The 15,192-nt window shown below is 32.1% G+C and overlaps 1 protein-coding gene across 1 annotated transcript in view; it reads right to left on the bottom strand.

Moving 5' to 3' along the window:
- Positions 1-15,192, bottom strand: part of LOC114337361 (phosphatidate cytidylyltransferase, photoreceptor-specific) — a 59,691-nt gene that overhangs the window by 18,002 nt on the left and 26,497 nt on the right. Inside the window, exons 4-7 of the mRNA XM_028287775.2 lie at positions 6,948-7,124; positions 4,300-4,659; positions 4,103-4,243; positions 3,764-3,895 (exon numbers count right to left, since the gene is read on the bottom strand). Coding sequence (XP_028143576.2) covers positions 3,764-3,895; positions 4,103-4,243; positions 4,300-4,659; positions 6,948-7,124 — 810 coding nt within the window. The remainder of the gene's footprint in view (positions 1-3,763; positions 3,896-4,102; positions 4,244-4,299; positions 4,660-6,947; positions 7,125-15,192) is intronic.

The following is a 15,192-nucleotide window of genomic DNA, read 5'->3' on the forward strand; positions in this document are numbered from 1 at the left end:
CTCTTAAATAGAATCCTGAGGAAATGCATGACATAATTCATTCTCTCGGCAAAAGATACGTCTTACGCACGCTTAGACAGCTCCAAAGAGGACCTGAAAATTCCTTGCCACCATCTAGCACACATACTTACCAGGCTTCATAAAAAAAAGTTCCATTCCCTCCAGCCAAACTTCTACACCTGGCTGGTAATGAACTTCCTGATGAGAATTACGATGTTCTGGAAGAAACTCCACTAAGATATCTCAGATAACGTAACACAAAAGATAACATAACACATAAGCCAAAATGATGATTGGGTATGTCCACACTGGTACGCTTCCACTTTCAACATGCGTTTCAACGTTCCATTAAACATTCAATTCAACATGCGTCAACGCATGCCTTCGCATGTGCGCTTAGAAGCATGCCTTTTCCCTGTCCACGTATAGTGCCTTTCAGTCTATTCAAGATGGATGAAAGCGACGTTATTTTACTAGGAGGACTTAGAATGCATATTTTTTGTTTAAAAACCTTAAGATTGAACCGAAAAACTTGGATAAAGAGTTATTTTAAAACTAGTAATTTTGTATTCTAAAGGATTTGGAAGGCAACGACAATGTGTGGTTTTATAAGGATGTCCAAAAACAACTTTGAGAATCTTCAAAGATTTCCGATAACTTTGCGGTTCCTGGCAACTGGAGAGCTATTCGTCGTTAATGTACAGCTGGTACGCTAATGTACAACAGAAGCAAACAAGACATATTTGCTTTAAACCATTAGCTACAAAATAAAGATTTTTGGGGCATGGCAATATTTACAGATAAAAATTTTCAATCTTCTAAAAAGTGCAAAATTAGGGTGTATAGACCAGATAATAATAGATTTAAACCTCTATATGTTGATAGATATCGAGCAGCTGGTCATTTTAGCGCCAATGTATGGGGATGGATTTCATCTAGAGGAATGGGAGTGGTATGGCGTATTGGTGGCAGGTTTGTTGGGCAGACTTATCTAAATATTCTGGGAAACATAATTTTTTCCAGTGTAGAACAGTTGTATCCAGAAAATAATGTTATCCATCCTCCAACAAGATAATTGTCCTGTTCACACTGCAAGTATAATAAACCACTGGCTCCAGAATAGCAACATCGAAACCTTACCATGGCCCAGCTACAGTCCACATTTAAACCCAATCGAGAATGTGTGGGGGCTCTTATAAAACGGTTGTATCGGCGTAATTTTTTACCTAAAAATTCTGAAGAGCTGTGGCACGGTATACAACAGGTTTGGGAAGAGCTCTTTGAAGAAGACAATTTCACGTTCCTTTCACGCAGATGGACCGAAGACTACAAGCTGTTATCAATGCTGATAGAGATATTACAAAATATTATATGATCATACAAAATATACACTCACCGGCAGAGAAAACGGGCACCCCAAAAAATGGGTCATTTTTAATGTCTTGTATTTCCTAAACCTGATGTCCGATTTAAGTAATTTTTTTAATATGTTATAGTCTTATTCTTTATCAATATCGCTGTAATAATATTGTTGCTAGACAGGTACATTGTCATTGTATACAGGGTGTACGAATCAAACTGTGTTTTTTTCTCAAACTTTGGAACACCCTGTGGAATGTTTTAGCTTTTATAAAATACTAAAATTAAAACCCAACTATAGCCAAAGATTTTCTTAACATTCTGTTTTTTTATTCATTCGCTTATGTTGGATAATAAAAAAGTTAGGCACTTTAACAACTACCCCTGTTTTTCAATAAGTACGGCAAGCTTTAAGGGGTAATTCTGCATGATAAAATAATGACAGTTTGCTTTATAAACTTATGCCCGCAAATACTTCGTTTCTGAGATAGGGGGTGTTGAAATTGTTCTTACAAACTGACGATTTATTTATTGCTCTAAAACGGTTTGTGATATGCAAATGAAATATGGTAGATTTATTTTAAGAGCTAGTTATTGCGCATTTTTTGGCATACAATTGAGAATTTTATATTCACCATTGGCGTGCATACGGGATATATCTAAAATATTTATACCCGTATGCACGCCAATGGTGAATATAAAATTCTTAATTGTATGCCAAAAAATGCGCAATAACTACCTCTTAAAATCTACCAAATTTCATTTCCATATCACAAACCGTTTTAGAGAAATAAATAAATCGTCAGTTTGTAAGAACAATTTCAACACCCCCTATCTCGGAAACGAAGCATTTGCGGGCATACGTTTATAAAGCAAACTGTCATTGTTTTATCATGCAGAATTACCCCTTAAAGTTTGCCGTACTTATTTAAAAACACCCTGTATTAACGAAAAACAGGGGTAGTTGTTAAAGTGCTTAACTATTTTATTATCCAACATAAGCGAATGAATCAAAAAACAGAATGTTAAGAAAATCTGTGGCTATAGTTGGGTTTTAATTTTAGTATTTTATAAAAGCTAGAACATTCCACAGGGTGTTCCAAAGTTTGAGAAAAAAACACAGTTTTATTCGTACACCCTGTATACAATGACAATGTACCTGTCTAGCAACAATATTATTACAGCGATATTGATGAAGAATAAGGCTATAACATATTAAAAAAATTACTTAAATCGGACATTAGGTTTAGGAAATACAAGACATTAAAAATGACCCATTTTTTGGGGTGCCCGTTTTCTCTGCCGGTGAGTGTATATTGTTGAGTTAAGTCGTTTATTTTATTCCTTAATAATAATAAAAATAATAACAACAACCCTATTTTATGTAAAAACTATCATTTATACTCTTTATAAAATGCAGGAATTCAAAATAATATCAAAATTCAGACCTTAATAATTATTACCATTTATGAATTAACATAAATATGTAATCAATTGTTTCAGCCGACCCCGCATAGGGATAAGGCAAAGAGAATGATAATGATGATGATGATGTAATCAATTGCTTGTTGTTTGTTTGTTTATTTTATTATTTGTCTGTCATAATAAATATAATATAATGTCAGACCAATCAAATACACTGCTCAAAATGATCAAATCTTACTAAGAGTCGTATCAGTTTTTCCACTGTGGTGAAACACCGGGCGCTGCGCTGTGCGCTATGAAAAACAGTGGCCAGGACTGTAATCAGGCATGCCTTAGCGCATGCGTTTCGGTGACAAGGTATGCGCTAAGCGCACGCAAAAAGGCACGCAGTGTGTACATAGCTATTAAGAGCCGTTCCAATGGACGACGGTTCTTTCTTCTCGCGGTTTGGTAGGCTTCTAATACTTCTACAAAATCACAACACTCTTAGCTACTGCATACCACCTTCAACTTTCCCGTTGCACTAGCAGTCCTGCCACTCCACTATAGGGCTTTTCATTCACAGTCATTTGTTTCGAGCTTCTGTCATATGTCGTATAATCCGTATATATTAATATTATACACAGATTACACAACATATGACAGAAGCTCGAAACAAATGACAATCGATGAAAAGCCCTATTAGCAAATAACGTCACTTGTCCCCGTTCTAATTTCCCTGTACAAAAAAAGGGAGTAGACCTATCTTGCAGAGGCGAAAAGCTAAGGTTTCAGAGCGTTCCGGATTCGATTCGAGCAGCTTGTAAAATGTATACAGACTGGTTAGTTTTCAATTAGATATACGCCCTCTAAATTACACTGCTTCTCCGCTGCCCACCTAACGCACCTGATTCGCGCTGATTCATTCAGTCATTCGTCATTCTAGTGTCACTGCAACTCATTCTCAACAGTCTGTATCTACTTATCTAATTTTCCTTACCTTAATCTTAAACGCCCTTTTAAATCCAGATGCGAAGAATCCTCCAAATGGCCCTATCACACTACTGAAGACAGATAGCGACAAGGAATGTAGCATAAATGGATACAAAGATACGGTATCCCATAAACCAAACTGTAAAAAGAAAAAATATATTGAAATTTTAAGAAAAAATGAGATTTCAACTAAATGTCTTTAATTTTGACAACAGAATAGGTGAAAAAATGTTTTGTTTCGATATCCGCCCATTGACGTCATTGTCAAGATGACAACTATCCACTGACAGATGACATTTGACGCGTATATATCGATAAATGTTTAAAAAGAACGTTGGGCACTTACCGCTGTCAAAAAGTCAGGCAATTTGTAGTTGGTCGGTCTAAACAAACTGCTGGGTTCACAGTCCATGGTCATTCTTCCCAATGATTCACTGTACTCAATCGGGCAAACGAAATATGGGTACTGGCACATTACCCAGGAAATCTAGAAACGATTATTTATGTTATATTAAACAAAAAAAATTATTGTTTATAACTTACCATCACGCCAAAAGCAACAGTCGATATTCCACCACCAATGAACCCTTCCCAAGTCTTCTTAGGCGACAACTTGATGAGTGGCGTCTTTCCGAAGAAGAATCCGAAGACGTAAGCCATGATGTCGTTGCAGATGATCATAGAGACCGGCACTATGAACCATATCAAACCTTCGAAGATATTCTGGATGATCAAATAGGACTGTGTCACCACGATCAAGAGGGCTACGTGTGTCCAAGCGAAGAGAGAGAATTGTTTCATGTAGTATTTTTTGACGAGGCTCAGAACGAAGAGGACGAATCCACCGCAGTAGAGGCAGAAGGAGATGAAGCGGTGGTAGGTCACTAGTACCCGCAGGAAATCCTGAAAGGAAGCATTAAAATATAGAGGGTAAGTCACTAAAAATGTCCAATCTCTCAAGTTGTAGATTCTAGACCTCAAAATATGCTGATTCTGCCCAACATCTTCTTTTTCATGTACGATGTTCTTTCAGAACGTTGGTTACCATCATAGCTATCTTAATTTTATTCACTGCCACCCTAAATAGCATGCTTGCATCAGTACCATACCTACCTCGCAAGTTCTTCAACCATGAAGGCCTTCTTCGTCTTTTACTGCCTTTGCCTGCTATTTTCCCTTGCATAATATTTGTCCAAGGTACTCCAGCTTTCTCTTTTTGGTGCTTTTTATAATCTCAGTAGTCTTGCTGAGACGTTCTAGTATTATGGAGTTTCAAATCTTATCATCCCAAGAAACTTTTAAAATTCTGCTACAGCACCACATTTCGAAAGCCTCAAGGCGATTTAGATCACTTTGATTCACAGTCCAAGACTCGACACCATAAAGTAAGACAGAACATGTAGCAGCGAAGTAAACGGGTCCGCAATGCCAATTTTAGGTATCTGCTACATAATATGGACCTCCTTCTAAAAGCGGCTCTAGCCAGCTCAATTCTGGATCTACCTGAAGGTTGTTACTATTTACATATATAGATAGTTTTATATTCTGCTGTTTTCCGTAGATTCAGACCTGCTTCCTTTAAAGCTCTCAACGACACTGTCAAGTACTGTCTGCAGATCTTCTTGAGTGGACATGTTGTATAAGACATGTTGGACCAAATCATCATATTTTGAGGTCTAGAATCTACAACTCAGAGATTGAACATCTTATGCCTGGTTGCACCAACAGATCTTAAGCTCCAGCTTAGCCCAGCTCAGCTTATACTTTAAGAATTTACATTTATATTTAAGCTTAAGATCTGTTGGTGTAACCAGGCATTAATAAATTACTCTGTACAGAGCTAAATAAAGCAACCAGGACAGAAGAATATTCTGCTTCTGAGATGTTATAAACTATTCATTTTATACATGAAATTTTGAAATGTGTAAATGTCACGAAAAATCAGTTATTCTAATAATTATAATATTTAACTTATTGGCAAAAATAGCATAATATATTTTCATAAATAAATAAAGGCAGAGTATTTCAGTATATAGTATTTGAGTATTGAGTATATAATTTGTATGTATAAAGTTTGTCAATTTGTATTACGTTAAAATAGTTCATTTTTAAAATATTTATTTTTTTTCATTCACCATGTAAAATAGGTACCGATTGAAATTACCCAGTAATTTTATTATTAGTTATAAGTTTTTCTTTTAATAATGGTAAAATAATTCTATGATCTTTGGACAAATGTTTACAATCTTATCAGTGCGAGTAGATTTGATAGAAAGTACTTCTAAGACAATTAGCAGGCGAAAGCGGATATACGAAAGACACTTTTGTTTTCGGAGTTACGAGAAATATTTGGAAAAAGTCTGGATTTTCGATTTCCGAGAAAGTGGTAAGTACCGACGACTGGAAAATTTGGAAGCGTTGATATATGACGTAGAAGGGATATTTGTTTGGACCAATGGAACTGAGGCACTGAGGGGATGTCATTGATGGAAGGGGAAGTTGAGCGAAGACACTTTTGTGGCAAAGAGATAAAAGGCAGTGTATTCCAGATAGCAGAAAGGAGCAGTTTGTGTTGTGAAAAAAGTAAAAAGTCGTTAATCAAAGCCTTATAGGCACCCGTAAACAAAAAGTAAATGTTTTTAAAGTCAAAATTAAATTCAGTGAAAGTGGAAGCAGTTGTAACAAGGAATTCAGATCTGTATATTTCTCTCTATCAATATTTTCCGTTGCGACGATTTCGGTTTCTTTGGCTTCATCGACGTCTACATAAAGACTAGTGTAATTTGACATAAACTTTTACATAAACTATTTCGTAAAGTTTTTAAATTGACTTTTGTTTACCAGTTATAATTCATTTTTGTATCTATACTGGGTAACTTTCAATTTTAAAATAATTTGCGGCATTTTTCATATTCTTTTACAATTATTTACATTCTCGTTTCAGATTGTTTATTTTACAGTCTATTCTACTATTAAAATTTGTTTTAATATACGGTTATATTTTACTTTTGACTTTTCTATTTCCATGAGTTTCATCTGAGTATTGGTTGTGCGTTTCTGTGATTGGATGACGTAAAACCCTGAGATAATTTATTAATTTGAGCTAGCCCAATAAAAGTTTTGTTACATTAATAACTGAAAATAAATATTACATAAAGAAAATAAGTAGAATCAAAACAATATATACATACCGTTCTGTTAATAACTACTCCAAAATACTCCACCAAGCTCTCTCCGTAGAAGAAGTAATTGGAAGTGACCAGAAAATACCATGACAAGGTTCTGAACCATGGAAGACCGTGGATGCGGTACACCGTGTACCCGATATTGATGATTTCTTGAAAGCATTTCACTTGCACAACCAAAGTCTGAAAAATAGATAAAAACTAATTACCAAAACTTTCTCGAATTTACTGTTTGAATAAAGAAATATATTTTTCTATTCTTGTCACTCGAATATATCCCCAAATATCCCCAAGAAGACTATTAGCGAAACGTAAATATCCCCTTCTTTAGGCCTTATATTCCTAAATAAATGTTTGCCCCTCTTACTTAGAGTTCTTTGATTCTCTTATTGAAGTGAATCACTCAACAAAGTTTGTTGTATGGCTTGGCTTACAATTTTCTTCCACTTATTTCGATCTATGCATAGGTCCCACCAGTTTGTCACTTTCAGAATTTTGATATCTCTCATGATCTGCTCCTCCCACCTCTCTTACCCCAGGCTGTGGGTGAAAAAACGTGATATAATTCAGGAATTTTGGAAACCTATCAGGTGTTGTAAAAGACGATGCCACGAATAACTTCTACTAAAATGAGACCAAAAATATTGTGAGCTTTTTTTTATTGCGATTTTCATTTGTTAAATTTGCAATTTTTAAAGATTTTTAATTTTGCAGCTTAGGATATTGATTCTAGAGAAAACCTTTTTAATAGAAAGTTGTAGCAAATTAAAAAACCTACAATTTGAGCTATGGTAAGTTTAATTTCGTTTATTGGTTATTGCGAAACAGTCTGCAAAAGGTCCAAAATGGCCGTTTTTTACAATTGCGGTATTTATTGTACAAATATTTTTTTTTATTTTTAAAGTTTTAAAATGAAGACCTTTTAATTCAAAACATAAAAAAAAATTGTAAGGCCGGATTAACGAATTTGTTGCTTAGATATTATAAATTGTTTATCCCAAGAGGTCAAATGTCGAAGGCTATAACTTTTTGAAAAAAAATCGTAGAGAATTGGTGAAACATCCAATCTCCTTCTAAAGAGTTATATTTTCATATTCTGATGAATATAAATGCGTAAAACATTTTTAAACCTCTAATTTTTGGGTTTGAAAATAAGGGGGCAAATTTCGTTATAAACATTTAGAGCTGAAGCGGCCCTGTACATCCTATGAGTTTTTAAGTTACAGATTATTGTTGCTGAAGACGAAACGAAGATTTATAAAAAAATTAAAAAATTCTACGACCAACTGAAGCCGAGCTAAATGTTGGGTTTGAAAATAAGGGCGCAAATTTCGTTATAAACATTTAGAGCGGAAGCGGCCCTGTACATCCTATGAGTTTCTAACTTACAGATTATTGTTGCTGAAGACGAAACGAAGATTTATAAAAAATTAAAAATTTTCTACAACCAACTTAAGCCGAGATAATTGTTTTCTTTTTTCTTAAATCGTAGTGCTTTTATTTATAAAAATTAAGAAATTATTTTACAGTCATTGACTAAAGAAAGACTTATATTATCTTAAAATAAAAATTATTATAAAATATAGTTACATTTAATTATTAAAAATTATTTTTAAAATAGGTGCTTTTGCGAGCGGCCGAATTTTGAAAATCGCCCGGCTCGCTTCTAATCCGCGCGCTCGGAAAATTTTTACATAACTTGTATTAAATTTTGACCGAAAACAATTTAATAATATTACCATTATAATATACAGTCTATTTACCACTGTATTTGTTTTTCTTGATAAACTTTTATATGTGAAATCTCATTTCTGAAGAAATAATATTACAAAAATGATACATATATATGAAATATATAGCTATATTTTTAATTTTTTAATTGTTATATAAATATAATAATAATAATGTTACTTCTTATTATACAATATAAAACTTTTTCTTCTTGTAATGACTATCCGTTTTGGATGTTGGCGACCATCATGGCAATTTGGCAAACCCCATTTGGAAACTGAGAACCAGGAAGGCGAAGGATTACCTTGCTAAAAAATTTACGTACGTCGTTCAACACAACAACTACAAATCTTTTTAGAGCAGCAGTACCGATTTAGTGTGCAAGTACAGATTGCCATGATAGTCGCCAACATCCAAAACGGACAGTCACTACAAGAAGAAAAAGTTTTATATTGTATAATAATAAGTAACATTATTATTATTATATTTATATAACAATGAAAAAATTAAAAATATAGTTATACATTTCATATATATAAAAGTTTCACATATAAAAGTTTATCAAGAAAAACAAATACAGTGGTAAATAGACTGTATAACCTATTCCACGAACATACGCCTGTTTTGGATTACTTCGACAACGCATATTTTACTGTGCAAAATAAGAAGAACGAAAGTAAATTGCAAATTACATTGTTGTTTATTGGAATAATTATTAGCGCCATTTACTTTCGTACTTCTTATGTTGCACAGTAAAATATTCGTTATCGAAGTAATCCAAAACAGGCGTATGTTCGTGGAATGGCCCATATATCATAATGGTAATATTATTAAAATTAAGTAAAAATTTTCCGAGCGCGCGGATTTGAAGCGAGCCGGGCGATTTGCAAAATTCGGCCGCTCGCAAAAGCACCGATTTTAAAAATAATTTTTAATAATTAAATGTAACTATATTTTATATTAATTTTTATTTTAAGATAATATAAGTATTTCTTTAGTCAATGACTGTAAAATAATTTCTTAATTTTTATAAATAAAGGCACTACGATTTAAGAAAAAAGAAACAATTATCTCGGCTTCAGTTAGTTGTAGAAAATTTTTATTTTTTTACAAATCTTTGTTTCGTATTCAGCAACAATAATCTGTAAGTTAGAAACTCATAGGATGTACAGGGCCGCTTCAGCTCTAAATGTTTATAACGAAATTTGCCCCCTTATTTTCAAACCCAACATTTAGCTCGGCTTCAGTTGGTCGTAGAATTTTTTTATTTTTTTATAAATCTTCGTTTCATCTTCAGCAACAATAATCTGTAAGTTAAAAACTCATAGGATGTACAGGGCCGCTTCAGCTCTAAACGTTTATAACGAAATTTGCCCCCTTATTTTCAAACCCAAAAATTAGAGGTTTAAAAATGTTTTACGCATTAATTTACATCAGAATATGAAAATATAACTCTTTAGAAGGAGATTGGATGTTTCACCAACTCTCTACGATTTTTTTTTCAAAAAGTTATAGCCTTCGACATTTGACCTCTTGGGATAAACAATTTATAATATCTAAGCAACAAATTCGTTAATCCGGCCTTACAATTTTTTTTATGTTTTGAATTAAAAGGTCTTCATTTTAAAAATTTAAAAAATAAAAAAAAATATTTGTACAATAAATACCGCAATTGTAAAAAACGGCCATTTTGGACCTTTCGCAGACTGTTTCGCAATAACCAATAAACGAAATTAAACTTACCATAGCTCAAATTGTAGGTTTTTTAATTTGCTACAACTTTCTATTAAAAAGGTTTTCTCTAGAATCAATATCCTAAGCTGCAAAATTAAAAATCTTTAAAAATTGCAAATTTAACAAATGAAAATCGCAATAATAAAAAAAGCTCACAATATTTTTGGTCACATTTTAGTATAAGTTATTCCTGGCATCGTCTATTACAACACCTGATAGGTTTCAAAAATTCCTGAATTATATCCTGAAATCGACCTATTTTTCACCCACAGCCTGGAGTATCTCTAGGTCTTCCCCTTGGTCGTTCAGTTTCTGGATTCCACCTAGTGACCTATCAGTGGTTCTTAATCAGTTTGGTTCTTAATCAGTACATGGTTCATTCTTGTTCTCATTTCTCCGTTTCCCATTCTTATGAGGCCTATAGTTCTTTTGATCATTTTCCTTTCGAATGTTTTTAATCTTCCTTTATCTTTATCTGTGATGCACATTCTCTCTTGTCTCAGCTGCGTATGTAACTACTGGTCTGATTGCAACTCTGTGTATTTTCAGTTTTGTAAGTTCTTGTCCTTCATTAGCCTGTGGTATCTCCAGTATGTTTTAAATTAAATTGGCCTTTAAATTGTTGTGTATCTTTTATTTGTGATTTTGCAGAAGTCTGCATTTTTATCCCTTCATTATGTAGTCCCTTCAATGAGTAGTTGATTAAGAATATTGCTGGAAGCTTATACAGGGTGATTGATTAGTAGGGTAAAGCTCAATAGCTCCGCTATAGTAATAGATAGCAATAAAAGTTAATAACAAAAATTTTAGCCACCTTTGAGCTTCACATTACAAAATTAGTTAGAATGTTACAGGGTGTTCGATAACACAGTGGCAGACCTAACTTATGTTTTTTTAAATAGAACACCCTATATTTTATTTTATATTCGAAATCCTGTTAACTTCTCCGTCACAAAAATATAAAGGTTTGTAATGTTATACACGGTATTTACAAAGTTATAACCAATTTTGTATGAAAATCTTAACAAGTTCAACTCCCTGTATAAATAAAAATAAGCACAACAGCAATGATTTATTAATGCCATATTTTTTTATTTATTGTCAAAATTTTTAAGAATTATTGATATTGCTAATTTTCTTCATATCAAATACAGGGTGAGTCAAAACGCAAGTACATTATTTTCTCAGTAATGTTAAATGGAACACCCTGTATTTTATATCATTATTGAAAAGTAACATTAACGTACTTTAATTTTTATATAATATTCCCTATGCCCAAATTTATTAGTTTTCGAGATATTTTCATTTTTCAGAGCCAATTATTTTAGGTGTTTAAATTTATCTAAATTTTAAGTAAGCCATGACTGAATTGACAATTGAAGATTACCAATTATCAATCCGGTAATCAGTGTAACACTGTAGCAAATAAATAAATAAAAATAATTTATTAGTAATACATTTTACAAACAAAAACACAACCACTACATGCAACATTTTTGAAACAATTAATAACTATCTTTTTATGTAAATGCAACAAATAAACAAAGAAAATTAGTAATAAATTTTACAAAAAAACACACTAACACAAAATACAATATTTTGTGAAGACAATTAAACACTACTTTTGTATGTAAATGTAACAATGTAACAAATAAAGAACGAAACAATTTATCAGTAATACATTTTGCAAAAAAACAAGTTTGAAAAAATTAGAAGCTACTTTTAATAAAATATTTTTAATATTTAATTACATAAGGTGTTCAAAATTATCTCCTAACACATTTATGTACGCCTAAAAACAATCATTGAATGAGCTACTTACTCTACGGAGCATTTGTAAATTAACACACCGAAATACACTTTGTATTCTATTTTTCATCTCATCCCTTGTTGTTGGAGGTATTTTATAAACTTCATTATTAACGTAACCCCAAAAAAATCAGTCCAGTTTATTAAATTCTGGTGATTTGGGTGACCACGCTACTGGTCCATTGAAAAATGAAAATACATATCTCGAAAACTAATAAATTTAGATATAGGGAATGTTATCTAAAAATTAAAGTACGGTAATGGTACTTTTCAATAGTGTTATAAAATACAGGGTGTTCCATTTAAAATTACTGAGAAAATAATGTACTTGCGTTTTGACTCACCCTGTATTTGATATAAAGAAAATTAGCAATATCGACCATTCTTGAAAATTTTGACAATACGTTAAAAAATATGGCATTAATAAACCATTGTTGTTTTGCTTATTTTTATTTATACAGGGAGTTGAACTTGTTACGATTTTCATATAAAATTGGTTATAACTTTGTAAATACCCTGTATAACATAACAAACCTTTATATTTTTGTGATGGAGAAGTTAACAGGATTTCGAATTTAAAAAAAATATAGGGTGTTCCATTTAAAAAAAAAGTTAGGTCTGCCACTGTGTTATCGAACACCCTGTAACATTCTAACTAATTTTGTAATGTGAAGCTCAAAGGTGGCTAAAATTTTTGTTATTAACTTTTATTGCTATCTATTACTATAGCGGAGCTATTGAGGCTTTACCCTACTAATCAATCACCCTGTATATTTCTTTACTTTTTGTCAAAATGTTCAGTTTGATATTACCATAAGACAAGGATATTCAAATAAAATCTATACTTTGCATAAAACTTTGTAATGTGTTAAAATTTGAATTGTAAAAATGTCACTTAGAAGTCACGCAATCAACTAACAATTACACAATTATTTGGTCTGCTAGGTCATTAAATAATACCCAGCGGGGAGTCGTCATAAAAATGAGAGTTATGGAAAAAATTGTTTGCAAAGAAACGACAAAATTACATGAGCATTATAAGAAAAATATGTGTATAGAGGGTTCACAAGTTAATATAGTGCCTTCATTATCCTTCTTCCTTCTCTATCTTTTCTCCTTCCTAAGGATATAGTCATACCAGAAGGGGTGTTCGACAGGGATGTGTGCTTTCCCCTCTTTTCTTTAACATTTATTCGGAAGCCATATTTCAGGAGTCTTTGGAAGATGCAGAGATGGGAATCAAAGTGAATGGAGTATTGATCAACAACATACGATATTATGCTGATGATTGTGTCTTAATTTGTGATATGTTACAATTAATGTAACATACAGGGTGGGGCATTAGTGTGACAAAGACCAATTACTTGTTTGTCGTAAGAGATACAAAAGAAAGTTATTTAGGTAAAAGTTGGAGCACAGAGAGGATCATAATCTAATAATATTTTCAGATATACAGGGTCACCCGTATTGACAGGGTGACACAAACTTATGTTTTTTTAAATGGAACACCCTGTATCTTTTTACATTTTTGGATTCTCCTCGATGTCTTCTTTCTCAAAATATAGGGTTTTGTAATATTAAATGAGGTAGATTAAAAGATAATTAAGGTTTATTGTTAATTTCGTAGCAATATTCACACCCTGTAGAATTGTGGTAATCTGACATCAAAGTTTCTGTTTATGTTCAAACGATTTTTAATATAGTCTACTATTGTTAAACATTAATAATATAGCGAAATGTTTAATATTTATATAAAGGGTTGGTCAAAACTCGGAATGAATATTTTCTGAGTTTTCTTAAATGGAACACCCTGTATTTTAATATTCTAATGAAATTATATTTTATGGTACTTTTTTATTTCTTAAGCATTCCCTATACCTAACTGCTTTAATTTTTGAGTTATTCGAGATTCTTTAATCCAAACATTAATTGCAACAAAAATTACGTGAAATTTTATTAGGTGGCTGTGCAAATATTCAATCAAAAATCATTTTTCAATAAAAAAAAAGTAGATATTAATCTAGACTGATCCTTAATTTATTAATATTGGATGAGATATCCAAATACCTACGTAGTTAAAATTGTTGGTGCGTAAAATTTGAATAAAAACATACACGATTCTACCTAGTTGGCTATGACAATAAATCTGCTAAGATATTTGACGTTATACTATTTTTAGAGTTCCAGTTGCTTTGTTACCATCACTAAAATTAATTTTTTTAATAAGTAAGTGATGAGTAATTTATTAAAATGGTTTTTGTGCTAGGAGAGTATAACAAAAATGTGCTACTAGCAATAAGAATTTTTCATCAGCAATTCCCTGATAAACGAAAACCAAGAAGAGAAACTTTTGAAAGTATACTAAAACGGTTTCATTGGACTGGATACTTAAATTACGAGAAACCTGATCGAATAAAACTATTGTAAATGAATAAAATGAATTAAATGAAATCCTTAGTGCAACTGAGGATCTGCATATTAGGAAGAACGTTCTTATAATCTAACTATATAGACCTAAACTGTTGAAATCGTTTTAGTTTCCTTTCAAAAGTTTCTCTTCTTGGTTTTCGTCTAACAGGGAATTGGTGATGAAAAATTCTTATTGCTAGTAGCACATTTTTGTTATACTCTCCTAGCACAAAAACCATTTTGATCAGTTACTCGTTAAAAAAATTAATATTAGTAAGGGTAAAAAAGCAACTGGAACTATAAAAATAGTATAATGTCAAATGTTTTAGCAAATTTATTGTCATAGCCGACTAGGTAGAATCTTGTATGTTTGTATTCATATTTTACGTACCAACAATCTTAACTACGTAGATATTTGGATATATCATCCAAAATTAATAAATTAAGGATCAGTCTAGAATAATATCTACTTTTTTCTCGAAATAAATAAATAAATAAAATTTCACGTAATTTTTGTTGCAATTAATGTTTGGATTAGAAAATCACGAATAACTCAAAAATTAAAGCA

This window comes from Diabrotica virgifera, chromosome 9 (genome assembly GCF_917563875.1).
Source record: "Diabrotica virgifera virgifera chromosome 9, PGI_DIABVI_V3a".
In the NCBI taxonomy this organism is placed as follows: domain Eukaryota; kingdom Metazoa; phylum Arthropoda; class Insecta; order Coleoptera; family Chrysomelidae; genus Diabrotica; species Diabrotica virgifera.